We start from the raw sequence: 25015 nt of genomic DNA, 5'->3' as shown, positions 1-25015 counted from the left end.
AAATAAATAAATAAATAAATAAAGGTTTGCAATATTAGAGATGAGGCCAGTTATATCTTTCATTCTTTTGCCTAAAAAACTTAATTTCTTTGAAAAGCCTTAGTTATGACTTTTAGAGGATCTAATCTCTAAAATGATTATGATAGGTCATCTTTTTACCTACATGTAATTAAAACTCTAAACTTTGAAACGAGGATAAAAATTCAAATAATTTTCCTCCTGATTACTTTAAAAAAGTTTTCTAATTTTTGGTTTTCAATTGTTCATTTTTTTCGTTTCTTTTCTTTCTTTTTTTTTTCTTTCTTTTTTTTTTTTTTTTTTTTTTTTTATGATTCCCTAAACATATGCTTACTGGGCCACTAAGTCATCCAACACAGATACGTTTTTTTTCTAAATATCTGGGCTGTAGGCAGAATGGTCTAGCCACAACTCTAAATCCTCCCGCCTGTGTCAGGAGTAGCAGAGCAGGCAACAGTGTACTTACTTTATGGAAAACAGTCTCTTCTGAAGGAAGGAACAGGGACATTGAGTACAATTTCATCTTTACTGTGTGAACATCTTTTCTTCCCTGCCCAATTGTCCCTTCTGTGGCTGTGCTTTTCCCTCTTGGGTGTGGATTGGCGATTATGTAAAGAGCAATGTAGGTATGCCACAACCACACTCCCAGATGATTGGCTCCAAACTTTGGGCAAAACAGGCATGAGATTAATTGTGATGGAAAAATTGAGTTTACTTGCAATTTTTATAAGGAAACAGTTTTGCTCAAGTCAAATTTGGGTTTGGATTTATCTAGGGAATATGATTTCAGCTTATGTGCAAATGATATTAGTAAATGAACACATGACACCCCCACCCCTTGTCTCTGGCACATGCACCTGTGCATGCACACACACTCACACTCCCACTCACACACACACACACACACACACACACACACTGGGGAATGACCCTTACGCTGGAAAACATTATTTGGGTTTTATTTTGGGCTCCTCATTAATTCCTATCTTACATTTCTCAATTGGTTAAGTGTCTGCTTTTGGCTTAGGTCATGATCAAGGTCCTGGGATGAGCCCCCAGTCTGGCTCCTTGGTTAGTGGGATTCGCTTCACCTTCCTCCTCTGCTCCTCCCCCCACCTTGCTCTCTCTCTCCCTCCCTCTCTCAAATAAATAAATAAAATACTAAAAAAAAATAAATTCCCACAATCAAACCGTACATACTTTTTCAAATTCTCTTAACTACAAATCTATACTAAAAGTACCATATAATGCCAAAGAATTGTGAAAGATTTTTCCAACAGAATCTCTACAGCAAATCAAATTATAACCCCACCCCACCCTGACACAGAAACATTTTAAATTAACTATAATAGGAGGAAAAAGCATTGTACTTAGCATGTATGAGAAAATGAGCCAACTCAATCTTCCTCTGCTTTACTCAAAACTTGCCATGACTGCAAGATGTCCATCCCTCCACTCAATTCCCTGGACCTCTGCCTAGGAGAGTTATATTGTTCAAGTGCCATTAGTTACATTTTCAGTATGAATAGGCTTTAGAAACATGTGATTTCTGAGTAAAGTGCTGTCTTTTTTAAAAAAAATTATTCCAAATACATAGTTTCATTATTTATTATTTGCCATTCTGGGACAAGTATTCATCTAAATGTAACTAGTGGCTTAAAAAAGTGGGATTTAAGGGGTGCCTGGGTGGCTCAGTGGGTTAAAGCCTCCGCCTTCTGCTCAGGTCATGATCCCAGGGTCCTGGGATTGAGTCCCGCATCGGGCTCTCTGCTCGGGGGGAGCCTGCTTCTCCCTCTCTCTCTGTCTGTCTCTCTGCCTGCTTGTGATCTCTCTCTGTCAAATAAATAAATAAAATGTTTAAAAAAAAGTGGGATTTTATATATATATATATATATATATATATATATATATATATATATTTTGAACTTATAAATTTTAAAGGTGTTTTCTCATCAGTCTTTACATAGCCAGAGCTATACTTTAGATTTTGTATCTCCTGACTATATGAACAAGCAGTCCATAAAAAAATCTCAAATTTTATATAACACTGCCATAAGCGTCTTATGGAGTATGCTTGGAAGTTTTGTTCTCACTTGCCTTTGAAAAGTAGCTACTAAACATGTTTTCTTAATGAACCATGAATAAAATTCTCCACACATTTGGAACTGCTTTATCTACTACTGCATAATGTTTTCTTTTCAGAGAAAAAATTTAAATTAGTGAAATGTTTAATTCTTTGAGAGAAAATAAATGATGATATGTGTGTGACTCTCGACTATGGGAATTCTCCCACAGTAGTAAATAGCAATCAGTTTTTCTTTCAAGTTGAAAGCAGCTTAATTAAAAATCATAGTTATTTTTGCCCCTCCATATAGGTCAGACATCTTTATGGCATAACTGTGTTTGAAGACTATTTATATGCAACCAATTCTGATAACTTCAATATCATAAGGATAAACCGATTTAATGGCACAGATATTCATTCATTAATTAAAATGGAAAATGCTCGAGGAATCCGAATTTATCAAAAAAGAAGTCAACCAACAGGTAAGACACAAGACTTCTTCATTGCCTTTAAAATGGTGGGCTGAATGGGCTATGGTCCTTGTACTTTGTATGGAATTAAGGTGGGTGAGTCATAAATTCTTTTGATAGCAAAAGTGTACATGTCTGCTTGATAAAATGGAATAGCACTCCCTGCACAAGTCTAAATGACAAATTGTTCAGTTCCTAGTGAATTGTTTCTACAACCACAGAATTGAAATGATGGCTAGATTTAGATTCAGGAAAGAGCTTTCAATCATAATGTGTGTAGACAGATGCTAAGATGCTAAAGTTTTTTTTTTTTGTTTGTTTGTTTTTGGTATCATTTTGGAAGACATTTCAAATCAGGTGACTCTTACAGTATCTACCCAGTTTTATTGCAGTCATTTTGATCTCTTAACTTACCCTAGTTATTCTTTGATACAATTTAATTTAAAAAATAACTTTTAATGAGAGGTTGTAATGTTTCTAATTATTTCTTAAAGACACAAACTAGTTATTTTTGCAGAGTAAGTTAGTGATCCTTGTTCATCAATACAATTTATGTTCAATTATATATAGAATAATGTGACATACAAGAATAACCAACCCCAAATTTTCATCCTTTTTTTGTGCTTCAAATTGAAACTACTTTAGAATTATTGAAATATTAACATAGATTTAGTTGAGACAATGTATTTTCACAAATCTGTTTACAGTACATTTAAATTTGGAGTTCTGTAAGTAACCTTATTAGAGTTTGGTGTTAAGATTTATTTATTTGTCAGTTATTCATTGACCATTTACTGTGTATCAGAAACTATTGTATAGGCATTATTGTATAGACACAGCAGTGAATAAAAGAGCTGAAAAATTCTTGCTTATATGAGATTTGCATCCCAGCAGAGAAAACATAATTTTAAAATGATCAAGTAAATTATTATTATTTTAGAAGATTAGGAGTGCTATAGAGAAAAATAAAGCATAGAGGAAGTCTCAGGTTTTAGGGTGGTTTGAAATTTCATATTGAATGTTCAGAGGAAGACCCACTGAAATAATGAAATTAAATGAAGACTTGAAATAATTGAAGAAGTAAGGCTCAGCCATGGCAGGTAAAGAGATCAGCAAACAGAAAACCCATACAGAAGAACATGCTTAGATTTTTCAAGGAATAGCAAGGAGACCTGTGTGTCTAAAGCAGAATGAAAAAGGGAAAAACAGGTAGAAGAATGATGCTGGAGAAACAAAGGAGGACTCTAATAAGTAGGGCCCTAGAGATAATTCTAGAACCTTCTCCTTACACTTTTATTGAGATGAGGAGTCCTCAGGAAGCATTAAGCAGAAAAATCTCATGATATGACTGACTGTTTAAAGGAATCAGTATGGCTACTGTGTTGACAATAGGCTATGGGAGACAAGAGTGGGGGTTAAAGAGCTTTTCATTTAGAAAATCAGGAATACAAAACAAACATGTCACAATTTTTAAAAGCATAACTGTTTATTAAATTAAAAGAAAATTGCCATGTTATTTGTCACAATTTCAAGTGTTGATCATAAAAGAAATATTATAAAAGTATATAAAATATTACTGATACTATTCCAAATAGCTTTTTTTTTCTTTAATTCATCTTTTTCTCATTCTCTTCACACAGTACTTTTCCTTTTCTTTTTTCCTTCTCTAACTTCTACACTTGTGAAATGTCCTTCTATGTCTTAATCTCCACATGTAAACTAGCATACTCCTTTTGAAATTTATGTGTGCACACACACACATTCACTTTGTGGTAGAGTTCTCAAAATGGCAGTGGACTCAAAACTTAAAAAAAAAAATGTCTCAGGACTTCTCAGTAAAGATATTTACTGAATCCTATATCTTCTAGGTTAAGTGCCCCTATAATGGATTATTTCAAAAGAAATACTTTCTCTGCTTAATGACCTAATCTGGCATATTTTTACAGTTATCTTTTTATATTTATAAGAAACATGTATTTTTATTTTTATTTTTTCTCTGCAATGCAGAAATATGTAGTTTGAAAAAGAACAAGCATGCATCTAAAAAATCATATAACATATTTTACTTACATGTAAACAGTTTAAATTCATATAAAAACAGAATTGTTTTCTTAACCATATCTTTAGGAGGACTTTGGCAAATTCCCACCTCTATTTCTGTGAGGTTAAAACTCTTTTTCCAATTGATTATGGTAATAAATAGCTGGGTATAAAGATTTGTGGTAGGATTCCCTCTCCTTGCACTGCAAACGTTTCAACATACCGCTGATGTTCATAATTATCTCGTCTTTGGAAATTTTCAAGTGTGCTGTTTCTTTATTTCTCATAGTCAGAAGCCATGCATGTGAAGCGGATCCATATGGAATGCCCGGGGGATGCTCACACATCTGTCTGCTCAGCAGCAGTTACAAAACACGGACCTGTCGCTGCAGGACCGGCTTCAACTTGGGAAGTGATGGCAGGTCGTGCAAAAGTATGTTGTTAAAATCAAACATTTTGCCAGCAGCCTCTGCTTCAGAATAGATTTTTTGTTTATTAATTAGCAACATCAACATCAGCAATATTGTAAGACTTCAACAGGTGAAATTTTCCTGCAAAATGTACCAGCTATTTTTCGCAGTATTCAGGGGTTTTTTGTTTGTTTTGTTTTGTGATAATGCGAATGAGAAACTGAATCAGGCTATAGAATCATTAAATTTATGGATCCCTGGGAAACATATTTTAGGAAGATCCTTTCCCTAATTCCTTAAAGAAAGTTTTTGATCTAATGATCCTGAGTATTTGGTTGACCATATTTTCTGTTACATGAATTAAGAAGTTGCTCCTAGTAATAGGTGTGTTGTTTAGTCCAACAGAAATCCACATAAAATAACGTTTCATCTTATCCAGCATCACTGGGGAGTGAAATTCATTTCATTATTTAATTTTCCAGGTAACTGGAGCTAAACTAATTAAATATCAATCTCTTTAACAATTTTATTGAAAAGCTTTCTAACAGACATACCTTTGTTTTATTTTTGAAATATGCTGAATAATTTAATTGCTTCTTATTTAAATAATAAATAATTTATACATGACTTTATAAACTTAGATTGTTGCCCCCAAATTAGTTAAGTTTAGGTCTTTACTTGGGTCTTCATAATCACATATAGTGGAATGATCCTTATGGAAATTATGTCCATGTGGAGACTGTTGTCCTTTAAATGTCTCTCAGTACCATAATTTTGAAGTTATGATGACTGCTTTTTACAGTGCCCATTGTGTCTCCATTTTGTTATAGCAATGGCTTTTTATTTCTGCTAGTGTTCCCTCTCTGGTCACTGTCTTGCCATCTCTTTGACTTTCTTGTCATGTGCTTACTGAGGACTATGACATTAGATCACTATTTTGTTAAAATTTTAAGTCTAAATGGTAGCACAAATATTTTTAAATCAATAATCCAGGAGGCTCCACTTTGATAAAATATATATATATATATATATATATATATATATATATATATATATATAGTATATTAGTATTTTGTTTTTAATTCTAACTTTGTATTAAATGCTGGGTCTCATGATCAAGAGATCCTCTGGATAAATGAGAGAAGCCTCAAGGTGAGTGAGTGTGTGTGTGTGTGTGTGTGTCCAGCCTTTAAACTGGTATGGCAACCACTTGAAAAGTGACGGCATGCCATAAAAAATGCAATCTACACATATATACATACAGATTTGCATGTATGCATATATACATACATACTTTTGGAGGAAAATAGGATCACAGTTGCCTAAATTTCAATCACCCTTAATGTAGTGTATTGATCATGACACATTTACATTAGCAGAGACAATTCTAGTTATTTTAAGCAGGAAAAGATCAAATGCAAATAAATAGGTGCTTACACAATCAGTGAAAATCCTGAAGCAGTCCTCAATCCTCAGAACATCCCTCAAAACCACCACTGAACTACCCTGGCTTAAAACTGAAGACCTGCCACATTCCAAAGCCAGGGCATCAGGAAACCACAAATGCCAATAGTCACTTAAAAAACACATAATTTTTGTCTTTCTCTGCTTGACTTATTTCGCTAAGCATGATACACTCTAGTTCATCCATGTTGTCGCAAATGGCAAGATTTCATTTCTTTTGATGGCTGCATAGTATTCCATTGTGTATATATACCACATCTTCTTGATCCATTCATCTGTTGATGGACATCTAGGTTCTTTGCATAGTTTGGCTACTGTGGACACTGCTGCCCTCCCTGATATGAGGAAGTGATGATGCAACATGGGGGCTTAAGTGGTTAGAAGAAGAATCAATGAAACAAGATGGAATTGGGAGGGAGATAAGCCATAAGTGACTTTTTTTTTTTTTTAAAGATTTTATTTATTTATTTGACAGAGAGAAATCACAAGTAGTCGGGAGAGGCAGGCAGAGAGAGAGAGAGGGAAGCAGGCTCCCTGCTGAGCAGAGAGCCCGATGCGGGACTCGATCCCAGGACCCTGAGATCATGACCTGAGCGGAAGGCAGCGGCTTAACCCACTGAGCCACCCAGGCGCCCCCCCATAAGTGACTCTTAATCTCACAAAACAAACTGAGGGTTTCTGGGGGGAGGGAGGTTTGGAGAAGGGGGTGGGATTATGGACTTTGGGGAGGGTATGTGCTTTGGTGAGTGCTGTGAAGTGTGTAAACCTAGTGATTCACAGACCTGTACCCCTGGGGATAAAAATATATGTTTATAAAAAATTAAAAATTAAAAATTAAAAAAAACACATCATTTTAACTGATACCCAGGAATTTCCACAACTTGCACCATAACTATTAGCTCTAGAAATTTATCGCAACTGATAGTTTCCTACTGGTAAACAGAACAAAACAACACCCTCTTCCTTGTGCTTGATAAAACTCAAAGGAAGAACACTAATGTGGAAAAATTCAATTTTTCCTCCAGGTAAAAACCAATAGAAGTAACAAAAGGCACCTTCATTTCCATATTATAAGCATGAGTTAATAGATCTTATTTTAAGTACTTAACACCAGGCCCCTTGCTCTATGAGTATCTGTGAACCGTAATTTTAGTTTCAGTTGTCTATCATACAAGAAAACACACTAGAAGAAACTTTAAAGTAGGTGTTGAATAACTAAAATAAGTGTCTTAAGTAAACAATGGGAAAATTGTTTTTTTCTTATTTAAAACACAGTCATCTGGGTGGTTTAGTAGGTCATGCATCTGACTCTTGGTTTTGGCTCAGGTCATGATCTTAGGGTTGTGAGATTAAGTCCTGGATGGCTCTCTGCACTCAGTGGGGAGTCTTCTTGAGATTACCACCCTGCATCCACCCTCCACTATTTGCACTAAACAAACAAATAAATAAATAAATAAATTCTTATAAAATATGAAAAACAAAGGGCATACATATATACATTAAACCAATGAAATACTAGATTTATCAATTACCAATGAAAATGTCAATTAAAAAGAAATGTTAGCTGGACGCCTGGGTGGCTCAGTCCATTAAGCATCTGCTTTCTGCTCAGGTCATGGTCCCAGGATCCTGTGACTGCGTCCCGCATCATTTGGCTCCTTGCTCAGTGGGAGGCCTGCTTCTCCCTCTGCCTGCTGCTCCCCCTGCTTGTGTGATCTTTCTCTCTGACAAATAAATAAATAAAATCTTTAAAAGAAAAAAAATCATTAACAGATTGAGTATGGTGAAACTAGTATTCTTATACATTGTTAATAGAATTGGAAATTGATATCACTGTTGAAAAGATATTTGATAAAATATTTTTAAAAAAACATAAAACTAAGTTTTAAGTATCCTTAAAGAAATTATCCTTCTTTTGACTGAACAAATTCATTGTAAATGTAATTTGTAATAATAAAAACCCAGAAACAATCTAAATATCTGACAATAGGTAAGCAGCTGACTATATCGTTGCCTCTTAATGCCTCTTAATAATTTCAATGTTGTCATTGAAAATAATGTTTTGGGGTGCAACTGTCTTCAACTCAGGTGTGATCTCAGGGTCCTAGGATGGAGCCCCAAATTGAGCTCCCTGTTTAGCTCCCGCTCCTTTACTCCTGCTCTCTCTATGTCAAATGAAATAAATAAAATCATTTGGAAAAAAGGAAATAATGTTTGAAGACTTTAATGACAATTAGATATTATTTTTTAAATGAGATACTGAAGTGTATATAGGATTCCTATTTTTATTTTTGTTTTTTTAAGATTCCTTTTTTTTAAAAAGATTTTATTTATTTATTTGGCAGAGATCACAAGTAGGCACAGAGGAAGGCAGAGAGAAAGGGGGAAGCAGGCTCCCTTCTGAGCAGAGAGCCCGACGTGGGGCTCGATCCCAGGACCCTGAGATCATGACCTGAGCTGAAGGCAGAGGCTTCAACCCACTGAGCCACCAAGGCACCCCAGATTCCTTTTTTTTTTTAAGATTTTTATTTATTCATTTGAGAAACAGAGAGAGAGAACATGAGCGGAGGGGAGAGGAAGAAGCAGACTCGCCACTGAACAGAGAGCCAACAGGGACTAGATCTCAGGACCCTGAGGTCATAACCTGAGCTGAAGGCAGATGCTTAACAATGTGAGCCACCCAGGCATCCCTAAGATTCCTATTTTTATTTTTTATACTATTTTTAATTTTCTTTAAGATTTCTGTTTTTAAAAAACAAAAATATTTATGCATATAAAGTTGGTATAAATGTTAATTTTCAAATAAATCACTACTTTTAAATAATATGTGATATTATTTAAAAAAAATACTCTTGCAACAACATGGATGGAACTAGAGCATATCATGATTAGCGAAATAAGTCAAGCAGAGAAAGACAACTATCATATGATCTCCCTGATATGAGGAAGTGGTGATGCAACATGGGGGCTTAAGTGGGTACGAGAAGAATCAATGAAAGAATCTGGGATTGGGAGGGAGACAAACCATAAGTGACTCTTAATCTCACAAAACAAACTGAGGGTTGCTGGGGAGAGGGGGTTTGGGAGAAGGGGGTGGGATTATGGACATTGGGGAGGGTATGTGCTTTGGTGAGTGCTGTGAAGTGTGTAAACCTGGTGATTCACACACCTGTACCCCTGGGGATAAAAATATATGTTTATAAAAAATAAAAAATTAATCAAATAAAAAAAATACTCTTGAAAGTAGGTGGACACTGAAAGACTATGAGGGCAATGAGGAAGAAGGATGTTAATATTCTTCATCAGTAATTCCATTTCTAGAAATGTATACTTAGAGATCATCTAAGAAAATGTATAAAATGCTAGGTTGGAGAAAAACATGCTTATCTCAGTATTATTATAATAATGAAAAGATAAAACCAATTGGGAACAGTTTGACAAATTATCATATGCTGACTATACTGAAAGAATGAATGTAAGGCTTAAAATAATAGGTCAACATAGAACATAATTTTGATGCTAAGATTTGATAATAAAAGCAGAATATAGAATTGAGCTTCTTCTTCTACATAATTAATTGTGCATTAGAAAAATAACTAAATTAATTAAGTTTGAAATAGTCACATGAAGGAATACAATATAACAGTGGAAATATGTGAACAATGACTATAACAACCATGGGTAATATTACAGGTATAATAAGAACAAAATTAATTCACAGAAGAATTCACACATGCAATTCAAACATGCAAAATCAAACAATGTACTGTTGGGAAATACATGTACTATATGTACTAAAACTTGACAAAATACATGATAAAATAATCGGGATATTGGATGTCTTTGGGATGAAAGGGGAATAAGAAAATAAAGAGTGGAGAATTGGTTTAGGGCACATGCATACCTTTCAGTATTTTGGAAATATTTTTAAGATCTCTGCCAGATGCATGAAATTTGTTTCTTTTAAATATACTAAAATATAATAAATATAAGCTTTTATACATTTAATATTCAGTAACATAAATTTTAAAAGAAAGTGAGAGAAAGAAAATATTTAAACGGACAGTATTGTTTGTATTGAGGGTATTGAGTTTATAAGTAATTGCTCATCTTTTTCCTCTTTTTTCTCCAAATTTTTTATAGTTTAATTATCTTGCTTTGCTAAGAATCTCACTTATGGTACTGTTACCCAATTATAATTGAGTTATTTGTATCCTCATTTTTACTAAAACTCAGTATGTTTTCCCTTTTATATAAAGTATTTTCTTCATGGGGTGCCTGGGTGGCTCAGTGGGTTAAAGCCTCTGCCTTTGGCTCAGGTCATGATCTCAGGGTCCTGGGATCAAGCCCCGCATTGGGATTTCTGCTCAGCAAGGAACCTGCTTCCCCCGACTCTCTCTGCCTACTTGTGATCTCTCTCTCTCTCTTTCAAACAAATAAATAAATAAAATCTTTAAAAAAAAAAGTATTTTCTTCAAATTGTATAAGCTAAACTGAGTCAATTGCTCTAGAAATTAAAGAGCACAGTGTGTTTTTCCACATGAAAGTCTGAAGGAGTCAATTCACTAGAAAAAACTACAATTGATTTTAGCTTATTAACCTGATAAATAGTTTTTTGTTTGGAGTTTTTGTTTTTGTTTTGTTTTGTTTTGTTTCATTTTTGATAAGGGCTGTGTTGTACATCAGAGTTACTGGCAGACAACATCAACCTCTTACATTCTAATTAAGATGTAAAGAAAAAAGTGAAGCTATAACTGGCATTTTATTTCATTTCTTAAAAAAATAAATAAATCACTTGTTTAGACATATGTAATATATTCTCCTGCACGTTTGTGATACTGTGTGATTCTATTTGTTTGCTTTTGACAGCCTTAGACTTAAACTCTGAGGCAGGGTGTTCTAAATACTCTGAAGTTTTTAGCATTGTCAGACATAATGAATGCTACAGTTAGTATCTACAGAATGTGTTAGATGGATTGTAATGAATTGTAAAATTAAATGTGCTGGATGTTTTAATAAATGTCCATTTTACTATTATCAGTTATCCAATGATCTGTCATGTTTTTGCTATACAGACAGTTATAGACAAAAGAATAATTAACTAAATATAACCCATTCACGGAAGTAATTTCTGTTTTAATTAAAGTAATGCAATTAGCTGGACTTCTTGCATCAAGATACATTTGGCATATTTTAGAGTTTAATTTTTGGTATTGAATTTAAAAAACGCTAATTGTGCCAGTTAATTAAACAGTGGCATTCTGCAGTGTAAAGAAGATTAGACAGCCTCAGTTGTTTGTGTTTGTAATCTTTCTTCTGCAGGACCGAAGAATGAGTTGTTCCTCTTTTATGGGAAAGGACGCCCAGGAATTGTTAGAGGAATGGACTTGAATACCAAGATAGCTGATGAATACATGATCCCCATAGAGAATCTGGTAAACCCTCGTGCTTTAGATTTCCACGCAGAAACCAATTATATCTACTTTGCTGACACCACCAGTTTCCTAATTGGCCGGCAGAAGATAGATGGCACAGAGAGAGAAACCATCCTGAAAGATGGTAAGTGACAATATGTAGTATTAACACCAAACTGCCCTGGGATACGGCGCTGTAAAAGGATAAATCCAACATATGTCAAACTCACTTCAACCAGAATCTAAAAACTTACTGTTGATTTAAAAATAGTTGTTGATTTAATTTTCTCAGTAACATTATTTCTATCTGTTTTTCACATATTAAAACCTCCATGATAAAATTGAACTTGGAATTGTCCACCACATTTTAAACATTACGGGAATTAAATTAAGCTACTTATTCACCTTCATGGAAAATGTAGATTTACAATTATATGTTTATAGTGCTATATGGCAGAACATAAGATTTAACAGGACATTAGAGACTTGTGTAATATTTGATTCTTACTAGGCTATTGGTCATGTCATTCAGAGTGCATTAAAAATATCAATGTCCCCATTGTCATTGCATTTCTTGCATATTGTTTCTTACTTTGTAAATCATTTAAACTGACTTCTCTGGAGTTGCCCTTGAAATATCTGTATTCACAGAGAAACTTGTTTATATCTAGCTTCACTTATAAATATTTATATGCAAGACTATATTTGCAAATTGCCTACATATGCCTATACTTTTTTAAAACAGTGTATTTTATAAATTTCATGGCTTAGGAACAACCAATTAAGTAACACAATAATATAGCTTTGGTATAAATAGACAATATTTTTAATAATCAAGCAAACCAAATATTTGACTACTACTCAGTCACCTTTAGACATGTTCAGTAATGATTCTGGGCCTATTTAGTCACGTACACAATCTGTTCACTTCTCAAATATTTTAAAAATCTTGATTTAGAGAACATTAATTATATGTTTATTAGCTGAAAAACACTGTGCTAGCTATCTTAGGAGAGAAAAGGAATGTTAGAAAGTGGCTACTGCCTTTAGAGAGTTCATAAGCTACCTTTGGAGAGAATATAAATGAACAAAAAATGTAAATGCTTTGCAACATTTAATTTAATTTAATTCAAATCAGACCTAAAGAAATACATGGTTATTGGAGAATGTCCATGTAATGGATCACCACAGGGAGGAAGAGATGTCTTTATGTGAGTGTTCCTGGAAAACTTTGTGTATAGAAGGTATTTGGGCTAGATCTTAAAGGAAGAATGTTGAAAAGTGGGGGAGGATATTTCAGCCACCAGGAATTCCGTAGAAAAAAGAAAAAGAAATCAAGTACTACAGAAAGAGGATGAAAGGGACATTATGTAGATCGTTACAGGATGTTTTGGTCATAGGGAATAGGGTCAGAGGAGCAGTGGAAAGTGAGAGGTCATGAAATGAAAGACCCAGAATGTGAAGTGAATGGGCTTGGAGGAAATTCTGACCAGCTAAGAGGCAGGAAATGCTTCTGAGCCAAAGAATCACATGACTGAAAAGATATTTTAGGAGAATCAATCTGGTGGTGGAGGGCAGAATGGAGCAGGGAGGAAGGAGAGAAAATAAAAGCAGATACAGACTGAAATTAATTACAGCATGAGTGGTAATGAGTGGCGGTCTCTCCTGACTTGGTGGGATGAGGAGATTATTCATTCAATTCAGATTCATTTTAAATCAAACCTTGAATGATAAAATGTGCACTTCCCACATGTGACAAATGAAGTGTTAAAATGAAAAATATCCTTGATTTTGTTGTTGTTGTTTATAGTTTACTGTTTAAGACAATCTAAGACCACCATGACTTTTTAGAGCTAATTAGAGTTACGATTTTCAAGAGTTAAGATTTAAGTTAAGAGTGAAACTTAAATTGGAAGTGACAGTGGCCATCTGCCTACTTTTCTCTGTCATGTGATTTCAGGTGCTAGAAGATGGACAATTTTAGGACAATAGACTTGCACATTCTCTGTAAGCAGGTACATTTGGATTGCTCTGATTTTGATCTAGAAATTTTCACGAAGGACTGAAATGTAACATGGAAGGTTCTTGGTTTTGTTTCAAAAAGTGTCAGTTCCTGTGCTGTGACTGAATGTTCCAGCTAATAATCCTAACTTTGATAGCCATATCTTATCAGTGACATTGGTTGGTCTTTGCATTTCATCACAGCAACAGGGATCAGTTCTAATAGCTACTTGACTGCCAGGCACATCTGTACAGTGTTGCTTTGGCAGAATGAAGGTTATGAGAACATTTTGTAGATTCACACCTGAAATATACTTAACATTTTGATATTCCTATGCAAGGACAGCTTCATATCTTTTTGTTAATCTTTTTTTCTTACCAGGAGGAAAGGTGGAGATTAACAATAGACATTATAAGATTAACATGTCAAAACAAAAGTTGCATTTGGAAAATGACAACTTATCATTCTTGAAATCAGTAAAAAAAAATGAAATTCTATGTGTGTTCACTAATTTAGCTAGGATATCCACCCTTCACCCTGAAGACTGGGAGGTAATGCTGGCTTGACAAATTATTTTGTAAGCTTGGTAGAAATTTTGAGTCTTAGATAAATTTGTACAGTTTGAAGTACAAGGCTATAAAGATTTTGCTGTTTGTAAATAAAACATTAATATCTTGGACCTCTTTTATGTAAGCTTAGATCCTTTCTATAAAGAAAGAAAAACACCAACAGCATTTCTAAAAAGGCCCACCTCTATTCATTCTTTGACTTTTTTTTCCTCTCAGAAATTTATGGAAAACTTCCTAAAGGTGGTATATCCTATGGTCTGTAGAATCTTGTAGGCTAAAACAGTAGTTAAATAAAAGATAAAGGAAAATTTTCCCATTGAGATACTTACATCTATCTCAGTAAGTACTGAAAATGTCTAGGAAATGAAGACATATTAGCAACTTAATTAAAATAGACTTCTGTAAAGACAAAGCATTTCCAATCTGTAAGTTTTTATTGCCATAATTTTTGTAAAATTTTTACTCTTTATTTTAATTAATTATTTGATTTATTTATTTATCCAGTTAGTAAATAAAATTTGCAAATGCCTTCACTAGTCAAGGTGCTATTGTAGATGATGGGAATGCTACAGTAAACAGGATAAAGTTTTATATTTAGTTTGTATCTAAATAGTGAGAGGCAGATAATAAACAAACACATATATGAACAAGATAATGATAACTGCTGTAGTGGAAATAAAGTAGGATGCTGTGGTAAAAAGTAAAAGGTGTTATCAACAGGAGGCAAATTAGACTAAGTGATGAGGGAATTTAAAGTACCCATTCTTTCCAGTTGTAATTGTTACACTATCTAAGAGAACAAGATAGATGCTCTTTATAAGATCAAATTCACTTTTATCTTCTTGTCTTGTCCAAGATTCATTTTTCATTGTAATATGAATTGTAATTTTCAGCAGAAAGGGAAAAATGTAAATATGATAACTTGCTATTCAATTTATTATTGGATGCATTCTGTTAATGCAGTACTTGTTTCTAAACTATATAAATTAATTCTACTAGGATACATATATCTAAATAGAAAACATGTTAAAACAATCTTTCATATTGTTCCATATCTTTAAAATATTTTAAAAAATCACTCAAAGCATTTTCCCTCAGTTTGAAAGTTATTAATGCCTGCAGCTATAACAGAAAGCCTGTACTTTCAATAGCTCCCATAATTAAACTGGAGATTTGAGGCCACCAAGTTTGTAATAATTTGTTACAAAAGCCACAGGAACTAATAGAAAACCTGTGCTCTTAAACACTTTTTATATTGACCTTATGTATATTTTTTTGTGATGGGTTCTATTTGGTTGAGATCTGGAGTGGGTGCATGTTTCCACACCTCAGACTCCTCCTTTACCTGAGGGTATTTACAAGAGCCATAAAATTGGAGAACAATAAATAACTTTGGACAGGATACAACATAGGATCTATTTTTTTTTAAAGATTTTTGTTTATTTATTTGACACAAAGAGAGAGAGAGAGGGGGAGAGAGAGCTCGAGCAGAAGGAGCAGCAGGCAGAAGGAGAGGGAGAAGCAGGATTCCCACTGAGCAGAGAACCTGATCTCAGGACCCTGGGATCATTACCTGAGCTGAAAGCTGCCACCTAATAGACTGAGCCATTCATGCATCCCAGGATCTATTTTCTGATATTATGAACAGAATTGTAGCCAAGAGGAAGGGGTAGGAGTCTTTCTGTGCAAAACATATTCTCCAAATGACATGTTTGAAGATAGTATGTTATCATACTGTGAAAGGGTAGTGCCTTACTGCTTGTCCAGCATGTTAAGGATCAAACCCAATTCTTCAGCTCAGTTCCATCCCCAGCATCTCCATTCTCCCTCCATGGATTTTAGAATCCAACAGTTCCTCCAGTTGGTTGGTTTGAAATGTATGATAGTATGCCCGGGATATGATTTAGTATTCATCATTGTAATATTTTGAACTCTCACTATCACCACCACTACCACCACCCACCCACACCCTCCGATCCCCCCCAGATATGACTACCAACTTAGAATCCACTTCAGAACTCTAGTTCCAGGCCTCTACTCTAACTGATCCTAGGGTGGCTACTTAAAACAGATTACATACAGGATTTGATCCATTCCCAAAGGACACCAATCTTCGTGTGATATTTTCATTTTCTAGAGATTATGGTTTGTTTTTGGATATCAGTGAGCTCCCCATTGTATAATTCTCTAGGAATGTCTAGTATATCATAAAGATCCAGTTTGTTGTGCGTGTATTTATTTTTAGTTTTATTCCAATGTAGTTAACATACACTGTTGTATTAGTCTGAGGCATACAATATAGCAATTTAGCAGTTCCATATATTACTCAGTGTTCATTAAGATAAGTGAACTCTTAATCCCCTTCCCCTATTTCATGCATACTCCCACCTGCCTCTTCTTTGGACACCCTCTGTTTGGTCTCTATAGTTAAGAGTCTATTTTTTTGTGTGTGTGTTTTTTTTCCCTCTTTTTTTTTTTTTTTGTTGTTGTTCATTTGTTTTGTTTTTTAAATTCCTCATATGAGTGAAATCATATGGTCTTTATCTCTCTGACTGGCTTATTTCACTTAACATTATACCCTCTAGGTCCATCCATGTCATTACTGATAGTAAGATTTTTTTTTTTTTGATAGTAAGATTTTATTCTTTTTCGTATATGAGCAATATTCCATTGTGTGTGTGTGTGTATGTGTGTGTGTATGCATGTGTGTGTGTATCTACCGCATGTTCTTTATACATTCATCCATCAATGGCCACTTAGACTGGTTTCATAATTTGGCTATTGTAAATAATGCTGCAATAAACATAGGGGTGCATATATCCTTTCAAATTATTATTATTATTTTTATTCTTTGGGTAAATAACCAGTAGTATGATTACTGGGTCATATGGTAGTCCTACTTTTAATTTTTTGAGAAACTTCCATACTGTCTTCCACAGTTGGCCACATCAGTTTACATTCCCATCAACAGGACCTAAGAGTTCCTTATTCTCTATATCCTTGTCAACACTTGTTTCTTGAGCTTTTGATTTTAGCCATTCTGATAGGTGTGAGGTGATATCTCATTGTGGTTTTGATTTGTATTTCCCTGATGATGAGTAATATTGAGCATCTTTTCATGTGTCTGTTGGCCATCTGTATGTCTTCTTTGCAGAAATGCCTGTTCATGTCTTCTGTGCATTTTTAATGGGATTATTTGTTTTGGGTGTTGAGGTTAAGTTCTGTATATATTTTGATACTAACTCCTTACCAGATGTCATTTGCAAATATCTTCTTCTATTCAGTAGGTTGCCTTTCAGTTTTGTTTATTTTTTTCTTCACTGTGCAGAAGTTTTTTATTTATTTATTTATTTTTTATTTTGATGTAGTCCCAATAGTTTGTATTTGCTTTTTTTCCTTTGCCTCAGGAGTCCTATCTAGAAAGATGTTACAGACGATGTCAGAGATATTACTGTCTGTGCTCTATTCCAGGATTTTTTAATTTTAGGTCTCACATTTTAGGTATTTCATCCATTTTGAGTTTATTTTTGTATATGGTATAAGAAAGTGGTCCAGTCTGTTGCATTTAGCTGCCCACCTTTCCCAGCACCATTTGTTAAAGAGACTTTTTCCCTGAATATTATTCCTTCTTCTGTCAACAATTAATTGACTATATAATTAATATATGCTGATATCAAAGTTTGTTATACACATTAATTAAGAAATATAATGTGTTTTTGTTCTCCATAAATAATTTTAAATTATCAATTTCTAAAGAGATAGCTAGAATTGACGGTGATAAAATTTCCAATTCTGAAAAAAAAGTAAATGTTGGGAAGCACTGCTGCTTCAACCCTAAAAATAAAAAGTTTGATTAATTATATTATTTCTAGTCCTTCTAGTGTATTGTATGTGTCTATTTTTATGCAAGTGCCATACTGTTCTGTTTACTACAGTTTTGTAATATAACTTGAAGATTGGAATTGTAATACCTCCTGTTTTGTTTTTCTTTTTCAAGGATGCTTCGTCTACTTAGTCTTTTGTGGTTCCATACAAATTTTAGGATTATTTGTTCTAACATGATGTTAGTATTTTGATAGGGATTGCATTAAATCTTAGATTGTTTTGGGTAGTATAGACATTTTAACAATATTTGTTATTTCAGTCCATGAGCATGGACTATCTTCCCATTCACTTGTGTCATCTTGAATTTCTTTCGTCAGTGTTTATAGTTTTCAGAGTACAGGTCTTTTGCATCTTTAGTTAAATTTATTCCTAGGTATTTTACCATTTTTGGTGCGATTGTAAATGGAATTGTTTTCATGATTTCTCTTTTTGCTGCTTCATTATTAATGTACAGAAATGCAGTGGGTTTCTGTATGTTCATCTTGTATACTGCCACCTTACTGAATTCATTTATCAATTCTGGTTGAGTTTTGGTGGTCTGCAGGATTTTCTACATATAATATCATGTCATCTGCAAATAATGAAAGTTTCACTTCTTCCTTGCTGATTTGGATGCTTTTTCCTTCTTTCTTTCTTTCTTTCTTTCTTTCTTTCTTTCTTTCTTTCTTTCTTTCTTCTTTCTTTCTTTCTTTCTTTCTTTCTTTCTTTCTTTCTTTCTTTCTTTCTTTCTTTCTTCTTTTTTAAAAGATTTTGTCTTTCTATTTATTTGAGAGAAAGTGAGAGTGAGAGCATAAGCCGGGAGTGGGAGACAGAGGGAGAAGGAGAGGCAGGCTCCTTGCTGAGCAGGGAGCCTGATGGGTTTGATGCCAGGACCCTGCTTAATTGACCGAACCACCACATGCCTGTGAGGGCCTTTTAATTTCTTTTTGTTGTGTGATTGCTGTGGCTAGAACTTCCAGTACTATGTTGAACAAAGTAGTGATAGTGTACATCGTTGTCTTGTTCCTGACCTTAGGGGAAAAGCTTACCCTTTGTTCTGGGATGCCAATGAATGTCAGCATTATTTTTTAAAGGTTTTACTTATTTTATTTGACAGAGAGAGATCACAAGTAGGCAGAGAGGCAAGCAGAGAGAGAGAGAGAGGGGAGGAAGCTGGCTCCCTGCTGAGCAGAGAGCCCGATGCGGTGCTCGATCCCAGGACCTTGGGATCATGACCTGAGCCGAAGGCAGAGGCTTTAACCCACTGAGCCACCCAGGTGCCTCGAATGTCAGCATTACTAATTATCTGTAATTTCTAGTCATAAAGAGCCAGTTTTACAGTGATAAAACAAACATGTTACAATATCACTAATGAATTATGTTAGAAGGTTCCCATGAACTTTAAATAGTGAGTATGCCTTGCAAAACATCTCAAAATTAAGAACAAAGTTTTATTCTCTGCTATTAGATTACAGGTGCATATCAATCTCATTTTTCTGACATTACCTCTTAAAGGAAAAGTTCTGAGACTTTGAGACATATAGACTTTGACCAACCATTAAAGAAATAATGAATACATTTATCAGTCATGAGACATTTCCTAATTAAAACTTTAAAAAGAGGTTTGTGAGCATTGGCAATTCTTGAGAATCTAATGGATATTGCCCTACTGAGTAGTAAGGTTATAATGTGTTTGTACGTACTGACTCTCACTATCAATAAGATGTTTTTTCCAGAATTCTCTGGAGATTTGAATCACATATGAGTTCACTTTCATTCTTAATTTGCAAATATATATTTCTCATATTTTTATGTTTCTCATGGAGTATATGAGATATTTGGGGGGAAAAAAAAACCAACCTCACAGTCAACATATATGTCTTTTTGTTTGAAAAGTTGACATGAATAGAAGAAGCTTGAAATCTGGATTCTAAAATACAGTGTCATTTAAAAAATGGGGCGCCTGGGTGGCTCAGTGGGTGAAGCCTCTGCCTTTGGCTCAGGCTATGATCTCAGGGTCTGGGATCGAGCCCTGCATTGGGCTCTCTGCTCAGCAGGGAGCCCGCTTCCCCCTCTTTCTCTGCCTCTCTGCCTACTTGTGGTCTCTGTCTGTCAAATAAATAAACAAAATCTTTAAAAAAAATGGAATTGGTGATGTTGTTAATGAATTAGGGGAAACATAGAGAAAATATCTTTCCCCTTATTTGTTTCCTCACCAGGCATACAATATACTACAAATACGTGGATATACACATTAGCTGAGAATAGCTCTAGAAGCTTCTGTAAAAAGTCTATTATCTTGTAAATGCCAAATTGCTGGTAAGGTCAAAAGAGAGTATTGAAAATACTTGGTAATCTCTAAAGTACCATTAGAGTATTATTAAAGATATAACCATTATATTAATAGATATTCTGATCAGTATAATTCTTTGCATATTTTAAATAAATTGCCAGTTCTCAGTATAATTTAAAATGAAAGAAATGCATTCTACCCAGTTGCTTAATTATTCTTATATATTATGTGATTTTTATTTGTGACTTAAGAAATCACTTGGGAATCCTTTATTAACCCAGGACTGCTATTGTAAAGATTGGCTATAATTGTACTATTAGTTAAGTTAATACAAACTTCTGATTAAAAAACAGTCTTGGCTGATATGACTGTGGGGGTCCTAGAGTAGGAAATGCTAGCTCAAATTGCAGGGCCTGATAATATCCACAGCACAAGATGAGCAAACTTCCCTTGAAACTAGCCATTTTGAGAGGACTTTAGGTGAGTGGTAAGTCATCATATGTGTAACAAATACAACAAAAATGTGACTCTGACCTATTTAAAGCATAACTTTATTTTTTGTCTCCCATTTGGTTTTGAAAATTTATTTTGTAAACTCTCTTACTAACGAAAGTTTTGACAGCAAAACTTGATCAAATCCCAGTCCTTTCTGCTCATAACTAGGCAACTGAGCGGCTTCTCAGTCACTTTAAATCATAAACACAGCATCAATGTGATAATTAGAATGTCTAATCCATCCAATATATATATACATGAATATCACAATTCTTTTTTTTTTAAAGATTTTATTTATTTATTTGACAGAGAGAAATCACAAGTAGATGGAGAGGCAGGCAGAGAGAGAGAGAGAGGGAAGCAGGCTCCCCGCCGAGCAGAGAGCCGACGCGGGACTCGATCCCAGGACCCTGAGATCATGACCTGAGCCGAAGGCAGCGGCTTAACCCACTGAGCCACCCAGGCGCCCGAATATCACAATTCTAATTCAATATACAATCAAATCTTCCCTGCTTATCATTTGTGTTGTCTTCTGGCTAGAAGCCTGAAAAAGAAAAGGAGGACATACTTGGTTCCTCGTCTTTCTCTGCCCTGCATTGATTTTCCCTGCCATCCCTCCCAGATTGCTAGTCAGTTACCAGTGCTCACTCACTTCTCAACATTGGCGGGAACCGATGAGAGGGGTTTGAGTGGTTAGGAGTGAAAAGGAGATAGCAAAGGTCTTGTTTAAACTAGTACCGTTGTAAAACTGGCCTCTTTCTGAACATGATGGATCTTTAAAATTTACTCTCAAGGGATTTGGGTATGTGTGTGTCTCTATGTCTGTGTGTGTGCATGTGTAAGCTTTTTGAGGGTTTTCTGTTGGACCTCACTAATTTCATTTCCCTTGGCCAGAGTGAATGAAAATCTATGCTTGTGACTTCACATCCTTGAATATCCAGTTCATGCCCATCCTGATATTGTTCGAGTCCTTGTACCCAGCTGGGCAACTCTGTGCTTGACTGAAGACATTCCTATGCCAGAATTCTGTCCTGCGTGGTTTACACACTTTTGAAAGCAAACGTTCTGCCCTAATAAATTCTGGGAGTACCGCTCTAGTGCAAATCAGCCACTATCACACTGCCATGAGAGTTCATCTTAGCTTTTTCAGATGTGAGACATTTTTAGGCATTAGTTATGTGCATTTGGGAAAACAAACTGTTGAGAGCTCAGTTCAAAGATCTCTCAGAAGTCCCATGGAAGCTCCATCACTAGAGTTGAGGTGAAGAGCATTTCTCCAAAGTCTCTTTCCTATTACCTTGGAAGATTGAAGGGCAGGAACTAGAAGCTTAGAGAACTGCAATGTCTCCAAAGCTCTCTTTTCTTTACATTCTCTTCCCTTTACCCTATGATCCTATTGAGGCATCCAAGGGTTGTAGAAACAATTCTGATCTAGTTCATTGTAAAATATGAGAACTTTTTATTCTCACACTCATTTTGATTTTTTTTTCATCATTTTGGCTCATAATCTGAGCTTTAATTTTAACATCCCATTACAAATGTCACAGTGAATTACTGTTGCTCCTAATTCTGCAACCAAATTGCCGATGTTGTAATAGTCATTAGGCAGTGGTCCAAATGACACCTGGAAAGAAAAACAGCTGTAAGACTATTTTGAAAATTCATTTAAACATACAGGTGGTAACAAATAGTATTTTCACTCACCTTTATGCTCCTAGTTCCTTTTTTATTATCTAATTTTAATATCGCCTAGATTCTTAATTTTTATTTTAAACACTTTAAATAGAATTTTGCAAGGATTAGAATAGAGTCTTTTCAAATTAAAAAAAAAAGTTTAAAAATAATAATAAAACCATGCACTAAAGCTCTCAAGAGGTTCAATGACAGTGCCATCCCTAGTCATGAGGTGAAAGAGTACCTCTTCATCTTCTCATCCTTTCCTCTGATTATAATAACTCAGATGTCACTTTTACCTCTCATTTATATTTGTAAGTGGAAGGAATAATAGATGTGGCATATTTCCTAAAATGTTATATTTCTGGTCAGTGAGTTACATCATCTGAGTTAATTTTCTGTCCAGATTCTCCAGAAACACAAAATACATGCAAATTAAAATTATTTCCAGTCCCAGGCTAGCATTGGCTCTCAAGAAAAATGAAAAAAAAATTACTTATTCACTATGCATCACAAGTCATAGAACTATTGCTATTAATTAATTCCCATTGCCTATACTGTTTTACCTTATGCCCCAAGAAAAATATGTTACCTTTGGGTCATGAATTATGAATTGAACAAGTTGGGTTATGGGGAGTGGGCTCTAGCAGAAGGAAACTGCTCACCTCGCCATGAGTATATACATTCTATACGCTCTCTATCACAGATTGATTTGATATTAAGCTTTGCTAAGTATATTTAACTATACTTAGAATAAAAAAATACTGGATTAAATGTCAATCATCTTAGTTATTTGGTATCATATAAACAAAAATCATTAAATAATAGATTTCTTTATTTCTTTCTTTCTGACCATCCTGGCTGTTTTAACTAGTATTCTTTTGTTCTATCTAAAAATGGCTACAAATTTTATTCTGAATACCTGTAGTTGATAATCTCTAGCAATTTGTATAATTTTATTTTTAAAAATCAGACTTATTGTAGCACAATTTACATATAGTGAATTCACTTTTTTTAAAAAGAAATAGTTCAATGTATCCAGATGAACAATCAATACCACAATCAAATTAGAATATTTCCATCTCCCCGGAAAGTTCCTTCATGTTCCTAACAGCTGCTAGTCTAATTTCTACTCTGGTCTGATTTTTCTTTCCATAGTTTTGCCTTTTCTGAAATGTCAGGAAAGTTTAACCGCATAGTGAATAGCTTTTGTGTTTGGATTACTTCACTTAGATAATGCTCTTAAGATTCTGCCACGTTGTTGAATGTATCTATTCATTCTTTTTTATGTTGGGTTATGTTATACTGTATGGATGTTCCACAAGTTTTTTATTCTTTTACCAGTTGATATTCCTTTGGGTTGTTGCAAGTTTAGTCAGTTATGACAGAAGCTGTTATAAACACTTGTGTACAACACCTTGTGTAGCCATGTGTTTTCACTTCTAAAAGTAGATTGCCTCGTAATCTCATTGGTTGGTAATAAGATTGCCTGGTATATCTCATAATCATTTATTAAACATCAAACAGTGAATTAAAAAAAATCTTAGAGATTCAAATTAGTAAAATTTATGCCTGGAGACTAAGCATATCTCTTCTGTCAGTTATTAGTGTCTATTCAGTGATTAGATTGGCTTTGGATTTCCTTATTATTATAGTTACCTCTGGTAAACCAAAGCTTTCAGATTCCTCCAGTGATGGGCTGATACCACCTGGTTCTTGATGTGGAGACTTTGTGTATTTGCTCATTCCTCAGCTTTCAATATTCCATTCACAGCTGCCTGACTGAGAGATCTCTCTCTGCACTCTTACCCTTCCTTCAGTAAGATTATTGTGCTATGTTACTAAGTAAGACTCTTCTACTGGGTGGAAGAGGGGCTCTCCATTTTCTTGGTTCAGTATTGGTCTTAGGTCTTACGTGACTAGGGTTTTGAGGTGGGTCTTTCTGTGCCTCTTCTTCCTTGGAAGCCAGTGTCTTCCATATTATATAGGGAGTTTATCTGTTTTTTGTTTCTTGGTTTTCTGTTTTGTTTTGTTGTTGTTGTTCATTTTTATATGAGTCCAAGATTATCAGTTCAGCAGCTTTATTTTGTCTTCCCCTGAGGATGAACAGCTTTGCTTCTCCTGTTCCCTCAGCATCAGTGTTCCTTTGCTTTGGATCAGTGGCAGAAGAGTTTCTTACTCTTTCCCAAGACTAGTGTTGCTCATATTTCATTTTTTTTTAAAGATTTTATTTATTT

At 34.6% G+C, this 25015-nt stretch overlaps 1 protein-coding gene across 1 annotated transcript in view; it reads left to right on the top strand.

The window, feature by feature from the left end:
- Positions 1-25015, top strand: part of LRP1B (LDL receptor related protein 1B) — a 1916825-nt gene that overhangs the window by 1088991 nt on the left and 802819 nt on the right. Inside the window, exons 9-11 of the mRNA XM_082690181.1 lie at positions 2394-2565; positions 4883-5026; positions 11790-12026. Coding sequence (XP_082546307.1) covers positions 2394-2565; positions 4883-5026; positions 11790-12026 — 553 coding nt within the window. The remainder of the gene's footprint in view (positions 1-2393; positions 2566-4882; positions 5027-11789; positions 12027-25015) is intronic.

Source organism: Mustela nivalis (genome assembly GCF_964662115.1).
Source record: "Mustela nivalis genome assembly, chromosome: 11".
Lineage (NCBI taxonomy): Eukaryota > Metazoa > Chordata > Mammalia > Carnivora > Mustelidae > Mustela > Mustela nivalis.
This window is presented reverse-complemented; position numbering and strand designations above follow the sequence as displayed.